The sequence below is a fragment of the Urocitellus parryii genome, chromosome 5 (assembly GCF_045843805.1).
Source record: "Urocitellus parryii isolate mUroPar1 chromosome 5, mUroPar1.hap1, whole genome shotgun sequence".
In the NCBI taxonomy this organism is placed as follows: domain Eukaryota; kingdom Metazoa; phylum Chordata; class Mammalia; order Rodentia; family Sciuridae; genus Urocitellus; species Urocitellus parryii.
Genome location: NC_135535.1, coordinates 164,681,951 through 164,697,813, shown reverse-complemented (window position 1 = coordinate 164,697,813; position 15,863 = coordinate 164,681,951). Strand labels below are relative to the sequence as shown.

Below are 15,863 nucleotides of genomic sequence, written 5' to 3'. Positions count from 1 at the left end.
CACTCTTTGTTTGCACTGCGCAGTGGGAATGGGATGGGACAGGGCATTATGAACCGTGGGACTGAACCTGTCCAGCGTACAGACTGGGGAACAGAGTCCAGAAGACGGAAGCAGTTCACTCCGTACCACCGGCCTCTGGTTCAGGGCCGGCTCAGAAACTGAGATAATCCAGAGGTTTTTCCTGATGCCAGTCACGTCATATCGGGTTTTGAAAATACTGGAATTGAAACCAAACCACCTGGAATGAACAGCAGCAAAACAAAAAACTACCCAAAGCATGCACTGATCTTTGGCTCTGTGATAGTGTGATTGCTCATAATGTTTTGAGTGATTTCTTTTTTTGTTTCTGGTGCTGGAGATTCGACCCAGGTCTCACGCATGCTAAGTGCATGCTCTGCCACTGAGCTGCGCTGCCAGTGAGCAACTTTTATTAAGAGGCAGACACTGACTAAATCAGGACTGAGCTTGCATCCAGTGAGGACATCGAGCAGGACAGTCAGGGAAAGAGTAGAGTTGGCTGGTGCTGAGTGCAGGCTGCTGCCTTCTGCATGGAAGCCAGCCATGTTGACAAAGCTCTGGAGGAAAGCCCACAACCCACTGTGACTAGTGTGCTCCCCTGACTAAGTTTTCCCCCAGGTGTCCCAACAAGAGGCCAGCCGAATGACTCCAGTTCCCCCTGCCCATCAGTTTCTGGAGCAGACACATGGGGGGTAAGGTGAAGCAGAAGGCTGGTTGGAAGCCCCCCAGTCCAGCTCCTGCCAGCCGCACCTCTGCCCGTTCTCAACTGCAGGTCCACAGGCCCTGGATTGGCGCTGGCTCCTGGCCTCATGTTGACTGCTGGTGGGCTTCTCTGCTAGTGCTTGGGGAATGGACAAGTGGCCCCTTTGGAGTAGTAACAAATGGTCTCCCTTCTGTCCCTAGGCTCCACCTACAGTGTCCTGTCCATCATGCCCTCGGACTCAGAGAGCAGCAGCTCCCTCAGCAGTGTGGGTGAGTACCCCTGCCCGTGCCCTCCTTCCTGCAGGATGGCAGGTGGGTCAGAGCTCTGCGTGTGAGCGGGATAGCCCTGAAGGGTTCCTGGCAGGGGAAGCTGGCAGACCATTCTTGGGATCATCTGTGTTGATGCTGTTCACAGTCTCTCTTGGCAGCAAAAATCCGCCCTGGTTCTAGGAGGGGTGGGTGTGGGCATGTTTTGCCTTTTCATTTTGATGGGGTGTCTGCTTTCTCTGTGAGCCTGTCCGCACCTGTCACACACTTCAAAGGCCTCATAGTACTTTCGTGACCACTCTCTGTGAGACTGACCCTTGTGGGGGCTTCCCTCTGTAAGAAGGGCCAAGTGTCCCGAGGACAGGAACAGCCAATCCATGCTTAACTGGATATTTCCCTGAGCCTGGGTTCCCGAAGTCCACAAGTGGGGCCGGCCGGGACGTACCATCAGGAAGGTTGTAAGGCACCCACAGCCTTGCAGCACCTCAGGCCCGTTCCCTGTGCTGAGCCCTGGGATGGTCTCTGGTGTTCCCTCTGTGATGGATGGGTACATTTGTAGCGCTGAGTCCTGAGGTTTTGAGCTGGAAGGTCATCTGGTGCTTCCTACTCTAGGGAGATGGGAAAACTAATCTCGGGGGAGTTGCATGCCTGAGATTCCAGAACTGGCCAGGGGTGATGTCCCATTGTCAATGCACATCATGAACTTCTCTCCTGGGCCTGGGGTAGATGTGCAATCGAGGGCAGATGTGGTCCCTTGGCTCTTGGATCTTACGGGGGGCAGTGACTGTTGGGGTACAGGAGGTGAGTGTACTGAGAGGGGCCGACAGGTACCAGCATCAGTCTGGTCTGCATGAGTTTGCCAGGGCTGACATAAGAAAGCACCCCAGACCAGGTGCTTCAACAACAGGAACGTCGCCGTCTCACGGTTCTGGGGAACAGAAGTCTAGGGTCAAAGTGTTGGCAGGTCATCTCTCTGAAGGTGCTGGGAAGCATCTGTTCCAGGCCCTTCCCCAGCTCATGGTGGCTTGCCCTTGATCTTCAGTGTGTTGACTTTGGATGCATTGTCCTCATCTGTGTGTGTGTGTGTGTGTGTGTGTGTGTGCACATATCCCCTTCTAATAAGAACACTTGCCCTATTGGTTTAAGGCTCACCTAGCTCCAATGTGACCTCATTTTAACTTACTTATCTGTAAAAGACCCTATTTCCAAATAGGGTCATTTGCTGGATTAGTGCTTACATATTTTTTCGGGGGTGGTGGCTCAGTGGTAGAGCTCTTGCCTACCATGTTGAGGCACTGGGTTTGATTTTCAGTACCACATATAAAAAACAAATAAAGGTCCATCAACAACTAACAAAATATTTTTAAAAAGCTTTTGGGGACCATAATTTAACCTATAACCATCTGTCTAGGGCTCAGGGAGGACTCTGTGGGGACCAGAACCCAGAGCTCCCCACAGTCTCGCACCGCAGGCTGATGACCATCCTTCAAGATGTTGGTGCATGTGGTTGGGGAGGTAGGGAGGTGCGGGGTGTAGCATGTGGAAGTCCCGGTCTCTCCTCTTGTCCTGGCTAATTGGGAGCATTTGTCAACTGTCTAACCTAGCTGGGCCTCATTTCTTCACCTGTAAGGTGGGGAGCTTGCTATGGCTCCCATCTGTGGGGTGGTTGCAGTGGTTAAATTAATGCCTGAGATGTCCTCTTTGGCTGCTGCTGTGTGGGTGGGCATGACTGTGAGCTCGGGAACCGGCTTTGCTGGGTGCTCCTGTGGTGTTTTCAGCCCGTAGTCTTGGGCTGGTAGGTCCTCCGTGGGTAATTTCCCCTTAAGATTGATGAGCAGGTGAGGGGTAGGCATGCCCAGAAGGGACATCAGGTGTGTCCAGAGGAAGCCTCACCTGTCGGAGTCAGGTAAGGTACTGTGAAGCAGGTGATTCAGAGCCCTCTCCAGCCCCACCTCCAGAGCTGCTGGGAGCAGGAGTGAGACCAGTCTCGCGGGAGAAAGGGGAGGGAAGGCTTCAGAAGCTGTGAGTAGAGCCGCTTCGAGGAGCAGAGCTACTCCTGGGAAACTCTGGCCCCCAGCCCACTTCCTGAGAACGCTCTGACCCTGAGGCTGGCCTGCAGCATGGGAATCCTGCCTGTTGTGGTGGTGGCTTTTAAGTAAAGAGCACTTGGGGGTCCTAGACCAGATGGCCGACACTACCACCTGAAACCCCGGCTGGCGCCAGGCGCAGGGCTTGAGGCGCCTGTGCTGTCGGACTCCCTGGCACTCCTCGAAGGAGCAAGCCCTGGCTCTTGTCCGGGGGGACTCTTGGTTTGCACAAGCAGTTATCCTCCAAGGATTGGCAGGAGGGGGTGAGTAGGACCGCATGGAGGGGTGAAGCTGTGCGGCCTTCCCTCTGCACATGCTGGGGTGAGTTGGCCTCCCTGATCCTATGAGAGGGCTGCCGTGAGCTCATCTGACCTCCCCGAGGTCTCTGAGGGTTAGCCGAGGCACCAGGTGGAGGTACCCACCGTGCTGACCATAAAGCGCCACGGATCCATCTTTTTCCAGGACATCTGAGTAGAGTGCTTTCCCCAAGAGGGACGGACTGCAGTTTTCCTAGAGATGGATTTGGACTTTGTCAGAGGTGGTGGTGATGTCTGTCCTTAGTAGGCACGTAGGCACGAGGGTCTGGGGACAGGTGGTGAGGGCGCGGTGCGGGCTGGGCAGTATCACGTCTAGCTCGGCCGTGAGCCAGGGGCCCCCTCCAAGCTGGCGCCCCAAGACTGGTGAGGGCAGGTCCAGCAGAGGTGGGGGACTGCTGTGGAAGCTGAGCCAAGTGTTCTGCTGTAGTGGGGAGGACAGGGACGTGGCTTTGGGGCAGCTGCCCGGCTCCTTGGGATCTTTGCTGGGTTCCAAGTGTGTCTTCCTCCTCAAGTCTTTGTTCAGGGCTCAGCGATGTCTGTCCTGCCCCTTGTGCCTTGCCCAGGGGTGGGGGATAGCTGGCATTTCTAGATCAGGCAGAGCCACAGAGGTTCCTCCTGGAGGTGTCAAAGCTGGCTGGGGAGAGGGTGGGTGTCCCCAGCCAAGGCCAGACAGCTTGGCCTCCGCTGTCTGTGCTTGGTGTTCTCTCCTGTGAAGGGGGACGCTCAGGAGCCAGCCCGTGGGGCTGTGAGTAGCCATGACCTCAAAAGAGTGCCAGCACCTCCTGAGTACTGTCCAAGTGCAAGTTCACTCGTGTAACTGCCCACAGGCACCACTGGGAAGGCGCCGTCCCCGCCGCCCCTCCTCACCGACCGGCAGGCGAATGAGAAGGTGGAGAACCTGTCCATTCAGCTGCGGCTGATGACCCGCGAGAGGAATGAGCTGCGCAAACGCCTGGCCTTTGCGACCCACGGGACGACCTTTGATAAGAGGTATTAATTGCGCCTGCCCAGCCTCACCGGCAGGGGTTAGGTTGCTGACGTCAGTGCTGTCCCCTCACGCACTTACCCTTAGCTCCCAGGGTCCAGGCTGCATGGCCAGGGTGTCCAAACCCCACATCCCTAAGTGCTCCCCAGAGGCAGAACCTGGAGGCTGTGGCAGGGGAGGGGGCAGACAGGCTTGTCCTGCTTCCTCCAGATAAAAACCATGCTGTGGCCTGAGTCACACAGCGTAGAGATGGAGAAGGCGGAGTGTGGTGTGTCCCCGTCAGGCATTTGGAATGCTTATCTGAGAGGTGGGCTCTGTGTGTGTGTGTGTGTGTGTGTGTGTGTGTGTGTGTGTGTGTGTGTGCACGTACCTGCTCTGTCTCCTAGAAGACCCCAGCCTGCCTCGTTGCTGAATGGAATATTCTGTGGTTTGTGAATACATTAAATGTTCTCTGCCACCTGTGTCTTAGGAAGGGGACAGTCCACTTGGTGTCTTTGTTATTTTGAAGGAGATCTTAGCTTTTTGGGTTGGGATTCAGAGGTACATACTAGAGCTGCTGAGTGGGACACAGAGAGTCTATGTACCTGCATGATCCAGGAGGACTTCCTGATGGAGGAGGGACAGAGAGCCATTTATCCTTTAGCTCCCATGCTGGTGGGCGTCTTAGGGCAGAGAATTGGTGTGAACAGTTTGATTTAACTTCTTCCTATTACGAAAGGGTCTGTGCTTCTGGTATACAATAGGGCTGCAAAGCCTGATTCTTTTTTTTTTTTAATGTTTATTTTTAGTTGTAGTTGGACACAGTACCTTTGTTTATTTATTATGTGGTTTTGAGGATCGAACCCAGGGCCTTACACATGCTAGGCGAGTGCTCTGCTGCTGAGCCACAACCCCAGATCTGCAAAGCCTGATTCTTGAAGTGGTTTTTAGGAGGATATGCTCCTTAGGTAGACGGCACAAAGACAAGATGAGAGAAACGTGGACATCCTAACCCGAGTGGGTACACTGTGGCCCCAGGGCCAAATGCAGTCACTTGTTTCACAAATAAAGTCTCACTGGAACACAGCCATGCTATTTGTTTACCTATTGTCCACAGCTGCTTTTGTGCTAGAAGGCAGAGTCTAGTGGTTGTAACCGGTACTCTGTAGCCCACAAAGCACAAAGAATTCGCTATCTGGCCTTTTTGAAAAATTGTTGCTGATTTCTCTCTAGGGAAGGGATTCTCAAACTTAACCATGCACAGAATTTCCCTGGAGGGCTGGTTAAAGCACACTATGCTAGTTAACCTTCCCTCTCTCTGGAGCATGTGATTCTGGAGGTCTATGACTGGGTCTGAGAATTTGCATTTCTGACAAGTTCCCGGGTGGATACCAGGGCTGTAAATCTGGGAGGCCCATTTTGAGAACCAGTGTTCTTGGTCAATGTTCTCAACCTTGATTGCACGTTGGAACCCCCAGGGGAATTTAAAAAGAAATTGGGGCCAGGGTGTATGTCTCCATGGTATAGCACTTGCCTGGCATGTGTGAGGCTCTGGGTTCAACTCCTAGCATGGGGGGAAGAAAACATTCCGACGTCTGGGTCCTACCTCCAGAGATGCTGACGTAACAGGTTGTGTCATTGTTGTTTTGATCTGTACCCGAGATTGAGAATCACTGTTCTGAAGACAGGAGAAACTTCATCATAGGTTGCTGGTAGACCCAGACTCCCAGAACCTCCTAGAAAGCAAGGCAGCCACTTCTTGGCTGTCCAAGAGAGAGAGGTTCAGGCAGTCAAGGCTACTCTCATCTGAGGGATCCTGCTTCTGCTGGTCTAGGGAGCTGGGATAGCTGAGTTTAACAAGCACTAGGGAGGTGGGGGGCGCTGGCCCCAGGTCAATGTGACTCTTGGGGCCTGTGTTCACGGGCCATTTACTTTGGGGCCAGGCCCTACCACAGACTGAATCCTGACTACGAGAGGCTGAAGATCCAGTGTGTGCGGGCCATGTCGGACCTGCAGAGTCTCCAGAACCAGCACACCAATGCCTTGAAGAGGTGCGAGGAGGTGGCCAAGGAGACCGACTTCTACCAGTAAGTGTGCCCATGCGGCAGAACACCCGCAGAACAGCTGCTTTCTGCCCTTCTTTATCTCTGGACCTGTGCCAGGGGCTCTGGTTGTATTCCTGCCTCTGCAAGAGGAATTGTGCCTTTGGGTTTCCATTTTCCTAAGTGTAGAGGGAGAATGTTAACCCTTCCCGTCATCTGTGGCCAGCTGCAGAGCAATGTGAACGTGAGGCGGGGGGTCGGGCAGATCTCTGGGACTCTGTCCAGGGGCCTTCCTGCACCTTGTACCTGTGGGACAGGCATCTCTCCTTGGGTCTTCTGGCCTCCTTGTAGGGTATTTGCCTTCTGTTGTTTTCTGAGGTCCCAGTACCTGTAGGAACCAGGTCCGTGCCAGGTGGGGGCTTGTGTCCTTTCCCTGTGAGCCCGTTTTCATGACAGGTTTTAAAAAAGGGGTTTGAGTCTTTTTGGAATTTGGATGTTCACAGGCTTTGGCCCAGGGTTCCTCCCACCGTCTTATCATTCAAGAGTAATTTGCCAACTTTCTGGCCTGTGTCTTGAGTGCTGCTGGCCCTGCTGCCCGGGGCTCCTGTCTGAGATCTTTACTGGGGACTTGGGTGCTGGAGGGGCTGGCAATGCCTGCAGATGGGGTGCTAGAGTCTGGTTGGGACTCACTGTGTGTGGGTGGGGGTTCAGCACACTCCACAGCCGGCTCCTAAGTGACCAGACTCAGCTGAAGGATGATGTGGACATGCTGAGGCGGGAGAACGGGCAGCTGCTGCGGGAGCGGAACCTACTGCAGCAGTCCTGGGAAGACATGAAGCGGCTCCACGAGGAGGACCAGAAGGAGATCGGAGACCTCCGGGCGCAGCAGCAGCAGGTAGGGCTGGGCGGCTCGGGGAGGACTAAGTCAGCCATCCCCCTGTCCTCCCACCTACCCACCCACCCATTCATCCAGTTTTTCATTCGCATGATCATTCAGCAAATACTTCTGGGATGTCTGCCGTGTGGGAGGCTCCGGGATGTTTGTGAACACTTGGCCCTCGCTCTCCCGGAAGCTGCATCCCAGGAGGGAGACCAGTGTTAACCAAACATATTACATAGCGTTGTGAATGTTGCAGGGGCTACCGAGGAGGGGGAAAGTTTGGAATGCCACACAAGGGGGCAGGTAGCAGAGGCAAATGACTGAGTCCGAGCTTTGGGAATCTGTAGCTTATTTCCTAGTGTGGATCTTGTCAGATTATAGATGCAAAGAAGTTTGGAAATGTTAGAGCCCTGTGCAAGTGAGCAGGGGAGCAGTCCTCACTTTGGCTTTTGGGTGGGAGTGTGGTCTCTTGCTCTTGATGCTCCCTACATTCCTAGATGGTCTTTTCTTTGGCCTCGGCCAGCCTGTGGTTCACAAGGACAGAGGTATGAGCAGTGGCCGAGTCAGAGCACTGGCTTCTGTGAGTGACAGAGGCCGAGTTCTTCCCTCCTGTGCCTTGCAAACTAGAATAGCTCCACTGCTCAGGGACATGGAAAGGGCTTGTACAGTCTCTGTCTGAGGATGGTGGGGGACTTGGTGTTGGGAGAAATTTCCAAGGAGAGATGGTTCCTCTAAGCACTGTGGTAATCTGACCAAGGAGAACATGACTCCCCAGCAGAGAGCATTTCCGGGAGTCTTGGGTAAGCTGGTGTAACAACCAAAACTTTTCTGTTCATTTAGCATAATGTTACCTTTATTGCTTTCTTTTCATTTACAATTAAGAATTTTTAAATGCAAAACTGCTATAAAGTTGTAGACAATTTGGAAGTCTAACACGGGGTTCCCCCCACTGCCTTATCATTCAAGAGTAATTTGCCAACTTTCTGCCTCATCACACCCAGATGCACTCCTGTATTTCTTAAAACAAGGATATTCTCCCATACCACAGAAATGCAAACATTAATGTTGACGCACGATTGCCATCCAGTTTGTCAGACCCCATGGGGCTTTGCCAGTCTCAAGAGTGTCTTTTAAAGGAAAAGGATCCAGTTAGAATAAAGCATTGCCCATAGCGGTCACATCTCTTTGCTCTCCTTCCATTCGGAACAGTTTCTCAGACCTTTCCAGACCTTCATGACCTTGATGCTATTAAAGGTTATAGGCTGGTTATTTCGTAGGATGCCCCTCAACTTGGATCTGTCTGATCCTCATGATTTGATTCAGTCTCTGCCTTTTTAATAATGGGAATACCCCAGAGAGGATGATGTGGGCTTCTCATTGCATTCTCTTGATGGGGACTTAGTTTGTTTAGACCTGCCACTCACTGATGGCGTTCTCTTAGATTAAGTTGGCATCTCTTCCAGGCTTCTCCACGGCAGAGGGCTTTCTTTTGTTCTTCCTTCCCTTCCTCCCTTCTTTCTAGCGTCTCTGTTTCCTTTGACATGGACCTCAGTATATTTCACTTAGTGGATTATAATCCATTGTGGCTAGGGGTAGCTTCTAAAAGCTGCTTCTCAGGCTGGGGATGTAGTTCAGGGGTAGGGCGCTTGCTTAGCATGTGCGAGATCCTAGGTTTGATCCCCAGCACGCTACACGTGCACACACACACTTAAAATTTAAATTAAATAAACAAATAAAAAGAAAAGCTTGCTTCTCCATTCTTTCAATATGCCCCCTCGTTCTTTTAGTAGTTTCTTGCTCTGTGAAAAAGAGGTATTCCAGGCTCATTTTACAGTTTCCCTGCCCTGGACCCTGGTACCGGTCATTTATTCCTCCAGGGAGTTCTTATTCCTTTTAATGGAGAATAGTATTAGGAAGCAAGATGTGAGAGCTGGGGATGCTTGTAGCTATTGGAGTATCACTGCTCCAGACCCTTGGGTCTTCCCTACCTTTTACAGAGGACAGAGGTAGGGAAGACCCAAGTTCCCACACAGTTCACATCTATATTTCTGTATCTAGATATGTATTTTTGAGAACTAGGAGTCAGACACAGTGGTTGCTTCCCTGAAACCCCAGCAACTCAAGAGGTTGAAGCAGGAGGATCACAAATTGCCCGAGCAACTTAGTGAGACCCTGTCTCAAAAAAGGGCCGGAGTTGTAGCTGAGCTGCAGAACACTCCTCATTCAATCCCCAGTACCACAAACAACAATAAAAACATGAGTTCATACTGACACTTCCACTTTTGTCATCCATGTTCTTTCTAGTTTTCTTCCTTTCAGTTTTGTAACTCCCCGTTAAAACAACACTGGGAAACCTGATTCCTATTATTCTTTGTGTGTGTGTGCGCGTGCATGCTTGTGTGTTTGTGCATGCGTGCTGGAGATTGAACCCAGGGGCACTTAACCACTGAGCCACATCCCCAGCCCTTTTTATTTTTTATTTTGAGATAGGGTATTGCTAAATTGCTTAGAGCCTTGCTGAGTTGCTGAGGCTGGCCTTGAACCTTGTGATCCTCCTGTCTTAGCCTCCCGAGCCCCTGGGATTACAGGCATGTGCCACCATGCCTGGCTGGTTCCTATTATTCTTTTTTTTTTTTTAACTTTTTTGTTTGTTTGTTATAGATGGACACAATATCTTTATTTTGTTTATTTATTTTTATGTGGCGCTGAGGATTGAACCCAGCGCCTCACAAGTGTGAGGCAAGCACTCTGGCACTGAGCCACAACTCCAGCCCATAGTTCCTATTATTCTTCATCTATTTACTTACATGATCAGTCCCCCTTTATGAACCCACCACCCATCCCCTCTGCAGTCTTCCCCATACCAATTTCTTCTTGCCCTTCATAGGTCCTCATACCTCACACTTCCCTCCCACCAGTACATGACTCAACAAGAAACCCCCACCCCAGCCCCTGATAGCAGGCATCCCTCCCCTCACCCTCCTTGCTTCCTGTCTCACTAATGGCTTTAAGGTTAAATCATTCAGAAAGAAAAAAGGACATGGTTTTCTTTTCATTTTTATTTTTTCAATTTTTGCAAGATTAATATGTATTTTGCAACAAAAAACAAAACAATCAGTACAGAAATTTAAAAACTAAGTAGGCTTCCTTAGTCTCATTTTGCAGAAATCACTATGGTGAGTGTGCTGCCAGGGTGAAGTAGAGATTTTTATCTGTACCTGTAGAGCCCTTTTGTATCTTATTAATTTATTTCACAAAATGAATCATATAGTACATTTTGTTGCTAACTTTTTTTTTTTTTTTTGCTTAATACATCATGTTTGTCATTTTGTCTTAGTACAGATTCTACTTCATTGTTTTGCAAAGCACTGAGTTACATAAAAGCACTGTGATTGATTTAACCATTCACCTATTGGCTGACCCTTGGGCTATTTCAGGATTTTCCATTATGAATTCTATTCTATTGAAAAATTTGCTTCCATCATTTATTTTCTTTTTCTGGTATTTACTGAGGTCGTTGGTGGCGTACCCAGGGCAGAATCAGTTAGGGACATGAGAGAGATGTACTTGGAGCTGTTGGTAGTCTTTTACATGAGTTCTGGATTGAGGGAATTGGTTATGTTGGTCCAGCCTAGAACCTGGGCAGGGATATCTACCTGTAAGCCTGCCTGTGGGAGTCTTGGTGATGGAAAAAAAATTCCTGAAGGGGAAATAAATGTAGGCTAGGGCAGCAGGAGTCCACCCCGGGGCCAAGAGCCATGCAGATCCTGGGAGACTCCACTGCCTCCACCTGTGGTGTGGCCTCAGAGAGGGGACTGTAGGAGTCCATCGTCTTCCCTGTCCGTTTAGGATTCAGGAGGTGCGTGGAGGGTGCTTTTGGAGCATTGCTGTAAGGGTGAAATGAGACAGACACGGAGGACAGAGCCTGCTCCAGTTCTAGTCTCCACCCTCCTCAGGAGACCGCCCTCCTGGATGTCCACAGAGCTTCCCAAACTTTCAGGTGTTTTTTTAGAGGCAAAAAACATTCACCTCCAAAGAAATCCTTTTGAGTGTTCTGAGGCATATGAAGAGGGAGTTAGTTACGGTGGTGAATCAAGATGCCCAAGGGACCGAACAGCCAGCTGAAGACTCAGGGTCTTTCCTGCCTGGGTGGTGACTGCCCACCAGAGAGGTGGGTGGCCCTTCTTTGTCTTCACCTGTACCCTGCTCCATTCCCTCACCTATTGCCTGCTGGTTTTCTTTACCTTCTCTTCCAGTATAAACTTGGCTCAGTTAACCTTTGCCTTGGGGCTTAGTTTGGATTCACTCTTGAGAGATTCATAATTGCAAATGTGTTTGTGGCTCTTAATCCAGGGGAAGTTCCGCGGCCATGCTAGGATATGTGAGAGTGGGACTTTCTCAGTGCAGCAGAACTGGTCTCGTGTGATGTCTGGAGACAGAATGATACCACATATCCTAACTGGCACCGCCTACCTGTGCGTTAAACACTCAACAGATTGCCCTCGTTATTGTTATTATTCTGGACTTGCCTAGTCTGGATTAAAATCTGCCTCATTGAGAATGTGGAGAAGTTGGAACCTTTGTACATTACTGGCAGGAATGTCAAATGGTATAGTCACTGTGAAAATGGTGTAGCAATTCCTCAAAAAAACAAGTTACCACATGATCCATTCCTAAGTGTGTGCCCAAGAGAACTGAACATATAGTCCACACAGAAACCAGGATGTTTGTAGAGCAGCATTGTTCAGCAGCCCCAAAGTGAAAACAACCCAAATGGCCACCCACTAATGAATGAATAAGTGAAATGTGGTGTATCTCCTCAATGGAATATTATTTGGCATAAAAATAATATATGTGATAATGTGGGTGAACCTTGAAAACATGCCAAATGTTATTAATGTTATTCTGTTACTGAAACCAATATCTGAGATAATCAGCTCGTTTGGAGGCAAGGTTTATTTCTGCTCAGGAGGTTTTGGTCCACAGTTTCTTGGCCCCATTGCTTTTGGGCTTGTGGCAAAGCAGTACATTGTGGTGGGAGCACAGGGTGAAAGACATGGCTCATGCCACCGCAGCCAGGAAGCAGAGAGGGAGGAGGGGCTGGGTTCCTAATGTCCCCTTGAGGTCATGTCCCCGTGACCTTACATCCTCCTCTCAGGCCCCACCTTCCAATGTTTCCACCACCTCTCAGTGGCACCACAGCCTGGAGATGAACCCTTTTAATAACAAATGGGCCTTTGGGGGACATTTCAGATCCAAAGGACAGTAGCAATGAAAGGAACCAGTCCCAAAGTACCATGTGTTGTGATTTCAGGCATAGGGGACGTCCAGCACAGGGAAGTCCAGCACAGGGAAGTCCATGGAGGTGGGAGATTTGTGATTGTCTTGGGACGGGATGGGGGAGGAGGATGGGGAGTGAATGCCAATGGGACGGGTTTCTTTGGGGATGGTGGAAATGCTCTGGAATTAGTGGAAACCTTGCAGATTCATATCCCTGGGCACATAGGATGGCTGCTGAGTTGTACCCCTAAAAAATGTGTGTGATAAGGTAAAAGACAAAGAAGGCTGAGTAGTTCCCACCTTCTCTTTAAAAAGAATGTTTTCTTTTAATTTTTGTTTCCCATTCTCTGGCTTCCTAAGCACCAACATGCTTTTTTTTTTTTTTTTTAACCAGGGATTAAACCCACGTGTGCTTAAACACTAAGCCGCATCCTGAGCCCTATTTTATATTTTATCAGAGACAGGGTCTCACGGAGTTGCTTAGGGCCTCGCTAAGTTACTGAGGCTGACTTTGAACTCGGGATCCTCCTTCTTGGGATCAACCTCCCGAGTTGCTGGGATTATAGGTGTGTGCCACCGCACCCGGCTTCAACACGCTTTTTACTTACATTCAGAGTGCAGTCATCCCTTCCCCATCCCTCTCCTCTCTTCCCCTTTCATACTCACCCAACAACTGTTGTGGGAGGGTTTTTCTCCCCACTCCACATTCCATTTCCTGCAATCCTTTCGTTTCCTCTAACGGTGGCCCTTGGTGGCAGGGTGTGCGTGGGTAGGTCTCTGGATGAGTCCTGGTTGTTGAGTTCCTCCATGTCATCCAGATTGATAATCTTCAGCAAGTGCCACCTGCAGGCCCCACTAGGAGAGGAGGCTTGGGAGGGAAGGATGGGGTTTGTGAGCTGTCAGGCTCTGGAGTAGGTGCCTGGCTTTGGAGTTACCAGGTGGAGGGTGGGCCAGCGGCAGAGGAAGCAGGGGACAGAGATGGCCTCAGCTTGCTCCCCACTGGGCCTGAGGGCAAAGGTTGGCCTCCCTGGACAAGGCTGGTTTTGTTGCCTGGTTCCTCCTACGCCTTGTAAACTTGAAGAGGCCCTTGCAGGGTAAATGGTGCTATTTGACTTGCATGTTTGCTTGAGGGATTTGTGGGGCCTCCTAGTCCTCTGCATGATTTATCTCGGAGGAAATGAGGCAGCCCTGGGCCAGGGCCTGGGCCTGGGCCCCTCTCCCACTTGAGAGCAGCAGACAGGTGCTTTGTTCTGTGTGTGTCTGTGCGAGGGGAGGGGCCTGTTCATCTGTTAGAATGCGCCATCTTGGATTCTTCTCGGCTTCCTCAGGCATGCCCAGGAGATCCTGGGTGGAGGATGACAGGCCCTGGCTGGCAAAGCAAAGTGGAGGATGATTTTGTATCATTCTTTCTTTACTAAAATGATGCATATTCTTTGATTAAAAAGGAAAAAGAAGAAATAACCTTCAAACAATAATAAAGGTAATTCCCTCACCTTGGTCTTACTCTAGAAATGACCAACCTCTATGTGAACCCCTTTGGAAGTATCCTTGTAGACATTAGGTTTTTTTGTTTGTTTTTGTTGTTTGTTGTTTTTTCGTGTTTTAACACATATATAAAGTTTTATTTCCTGAAAATTGCCTTTAAAATTGTTTTGTTTTAACCTTATAATGTATCATGGATTTTCTTAAATTTTCTGGGACTTTGAACAACCAACAGGGCATTTCTGTTTCGTTGTCAGTAATGTCTGACCCCTGTTCTGCGTTGTGTATGACGCATTTTGATTGTCAAGACTTTTTCCCTATTACAAACAGTTTTTAAGAGGTCACACATACTTTTTTTTTTAATATTGGGGATCAAATCGAGGGTCTCCCACATGTTGGACAACTGCTTCACCACTGAGCTACACCTCCAGCCCTTTTTATTTTTTGAGACAAGTTCTTGTTAAGTTGCCCAGGCTGGCTTCAACTCGCAATCCTCCTATCTTGGTCTCCCATTCAGCTGGATTACAGGTCACACATACGTCTATCTTTATGCTCTTTAGTATTTATGTTTTCAATATGATTCTTAGTAATTCTAAAATTCCTGAGTTCAAGGCAATGCACATTTTCCTTTTCATAGGTCCTGCTGATTTATTTGGGAAACTTATAAGGTCTCAAGAGTTTCCTCTCCCTTCTTCCTCCTTTCTCTACCTTTAAAATGTACTTTTTTTTTTTTTTTTTTGCCGGGTGTGGTGGCCCACATCTGTAATCCCAGAGACTTGGGAGGCTAAGGCAAGAAGATGGCAAGTTCAACAAAAAATTTTAAAGGCAACTTTCCGGAAATAGAACTTTATATGTGTGTTAAAACATGAAAAAACAACAACAAAATAAAAATAAAATAAAAACAAAAAGGGCTGGGGGAGTAAGTCAGTGGTAGAAAGTCCCCAAGTTCAATCTTCAGTACTGCAAATAAATAAAAATAAAAGGTCTGGAGATGTAGCTCCGTGGTAAAGCACCTAAAAGTTCAGCACCAAAATAAATAAACAGACAAACAAACAAGCTAAAGCCAGACATGGTGGTGCATGCCTGTAATCCCATCAGCTCAGGAGCCTGAGGCAGGAGGACCACAAATTCAAAGCCAGCCTCAGCAATTTAGCAAGGCCCTAGGCAATTCAGTGAGACCCTGTCTCAAAAAATAAAAAAGGACTGGAGATGTAGCTCAGTGGTAATCACCCCCTGGGTTCAATCCTTGTACCAAAAATGAAAAATAAATAGGCTAAAAAATAAAATGTTCTTTTCTCTTTCCTAATTAATTCATGAAAGTTGACTTTCCTTTTCAAGTATCCCAGGTGTTCTCTTCCATCCTCTCTAGCTGGGGAGCTAGACATTTGACTGGAGCTGTGTGTGCATCTGTGCACGTGCATGCCTGTGTGTGGGCGTGTGTGTGGAACTGTTTACTAAGAACATAAAGAAAAAAGACGAAAAGGAAAAATTGTAGACTAATTGGACTGTTTTTCACTTCTTCTGAGTCAACTGTGGCCACGATCTTCCACGTTTCTTCCAAGGCCGGGTAGGACAGCCCAGGCATGATTCTGAGCTCTGCTTGTGAGAGAAGTTGAGGAACGTTTGTGGGGAGGTGGTGTCTGTGAAGAGCCTCCTTGAATGTCTGGCTGCTGTGCTGTGGGAGGGATGAGTCTCTGTGACTCCTGGGCGGCCGTGAGAGTCAGAGGTAGAGGGGCTCAGAGAGGTGGAGTTCTGCTCAGAGTACGCAGGACGTCCTCACGCAGACTTTACACCTGTGCAGTGCACTGAGGTGTGGGGGTGATG

The 15,863-nt window shown here is 49.4% G+C and overlaps 1 protein-coding gene across 3 annotated transcripts in view; it reads left to right on the top strand.

Moving 5' to 3' along the window:
- Dlg5 (discs large MAGUK scaffold protein 5) overlaps positions 1-15,863 on the top strand; it is a 102,429-nt gene that overhangs the window by 42,555 nt on the left and 44,011 nt on the right. For all 3 annotated transcript variants that reach the window (XM_077798555.1, XM_077798556.1, XM_026390233.2), the window contains exons 2-5: positions 922-990; positions 4,219-4,381; positions 6,299-6,442; positions 7,109-7,292. In XM_077798555.1, the coding sequence (XP_077654681.1) occupies positions 922-990; positions 4,219-4,381; positions 6,299-6,442; positions 7,109-7,292 (560 nt within the window). The remainder of the gene's footprint in view (positions 1-921; positions 991-4,218; positions 4,382-6,298; positions 6,443-7,108; positions 7,293-15,863) is intronic.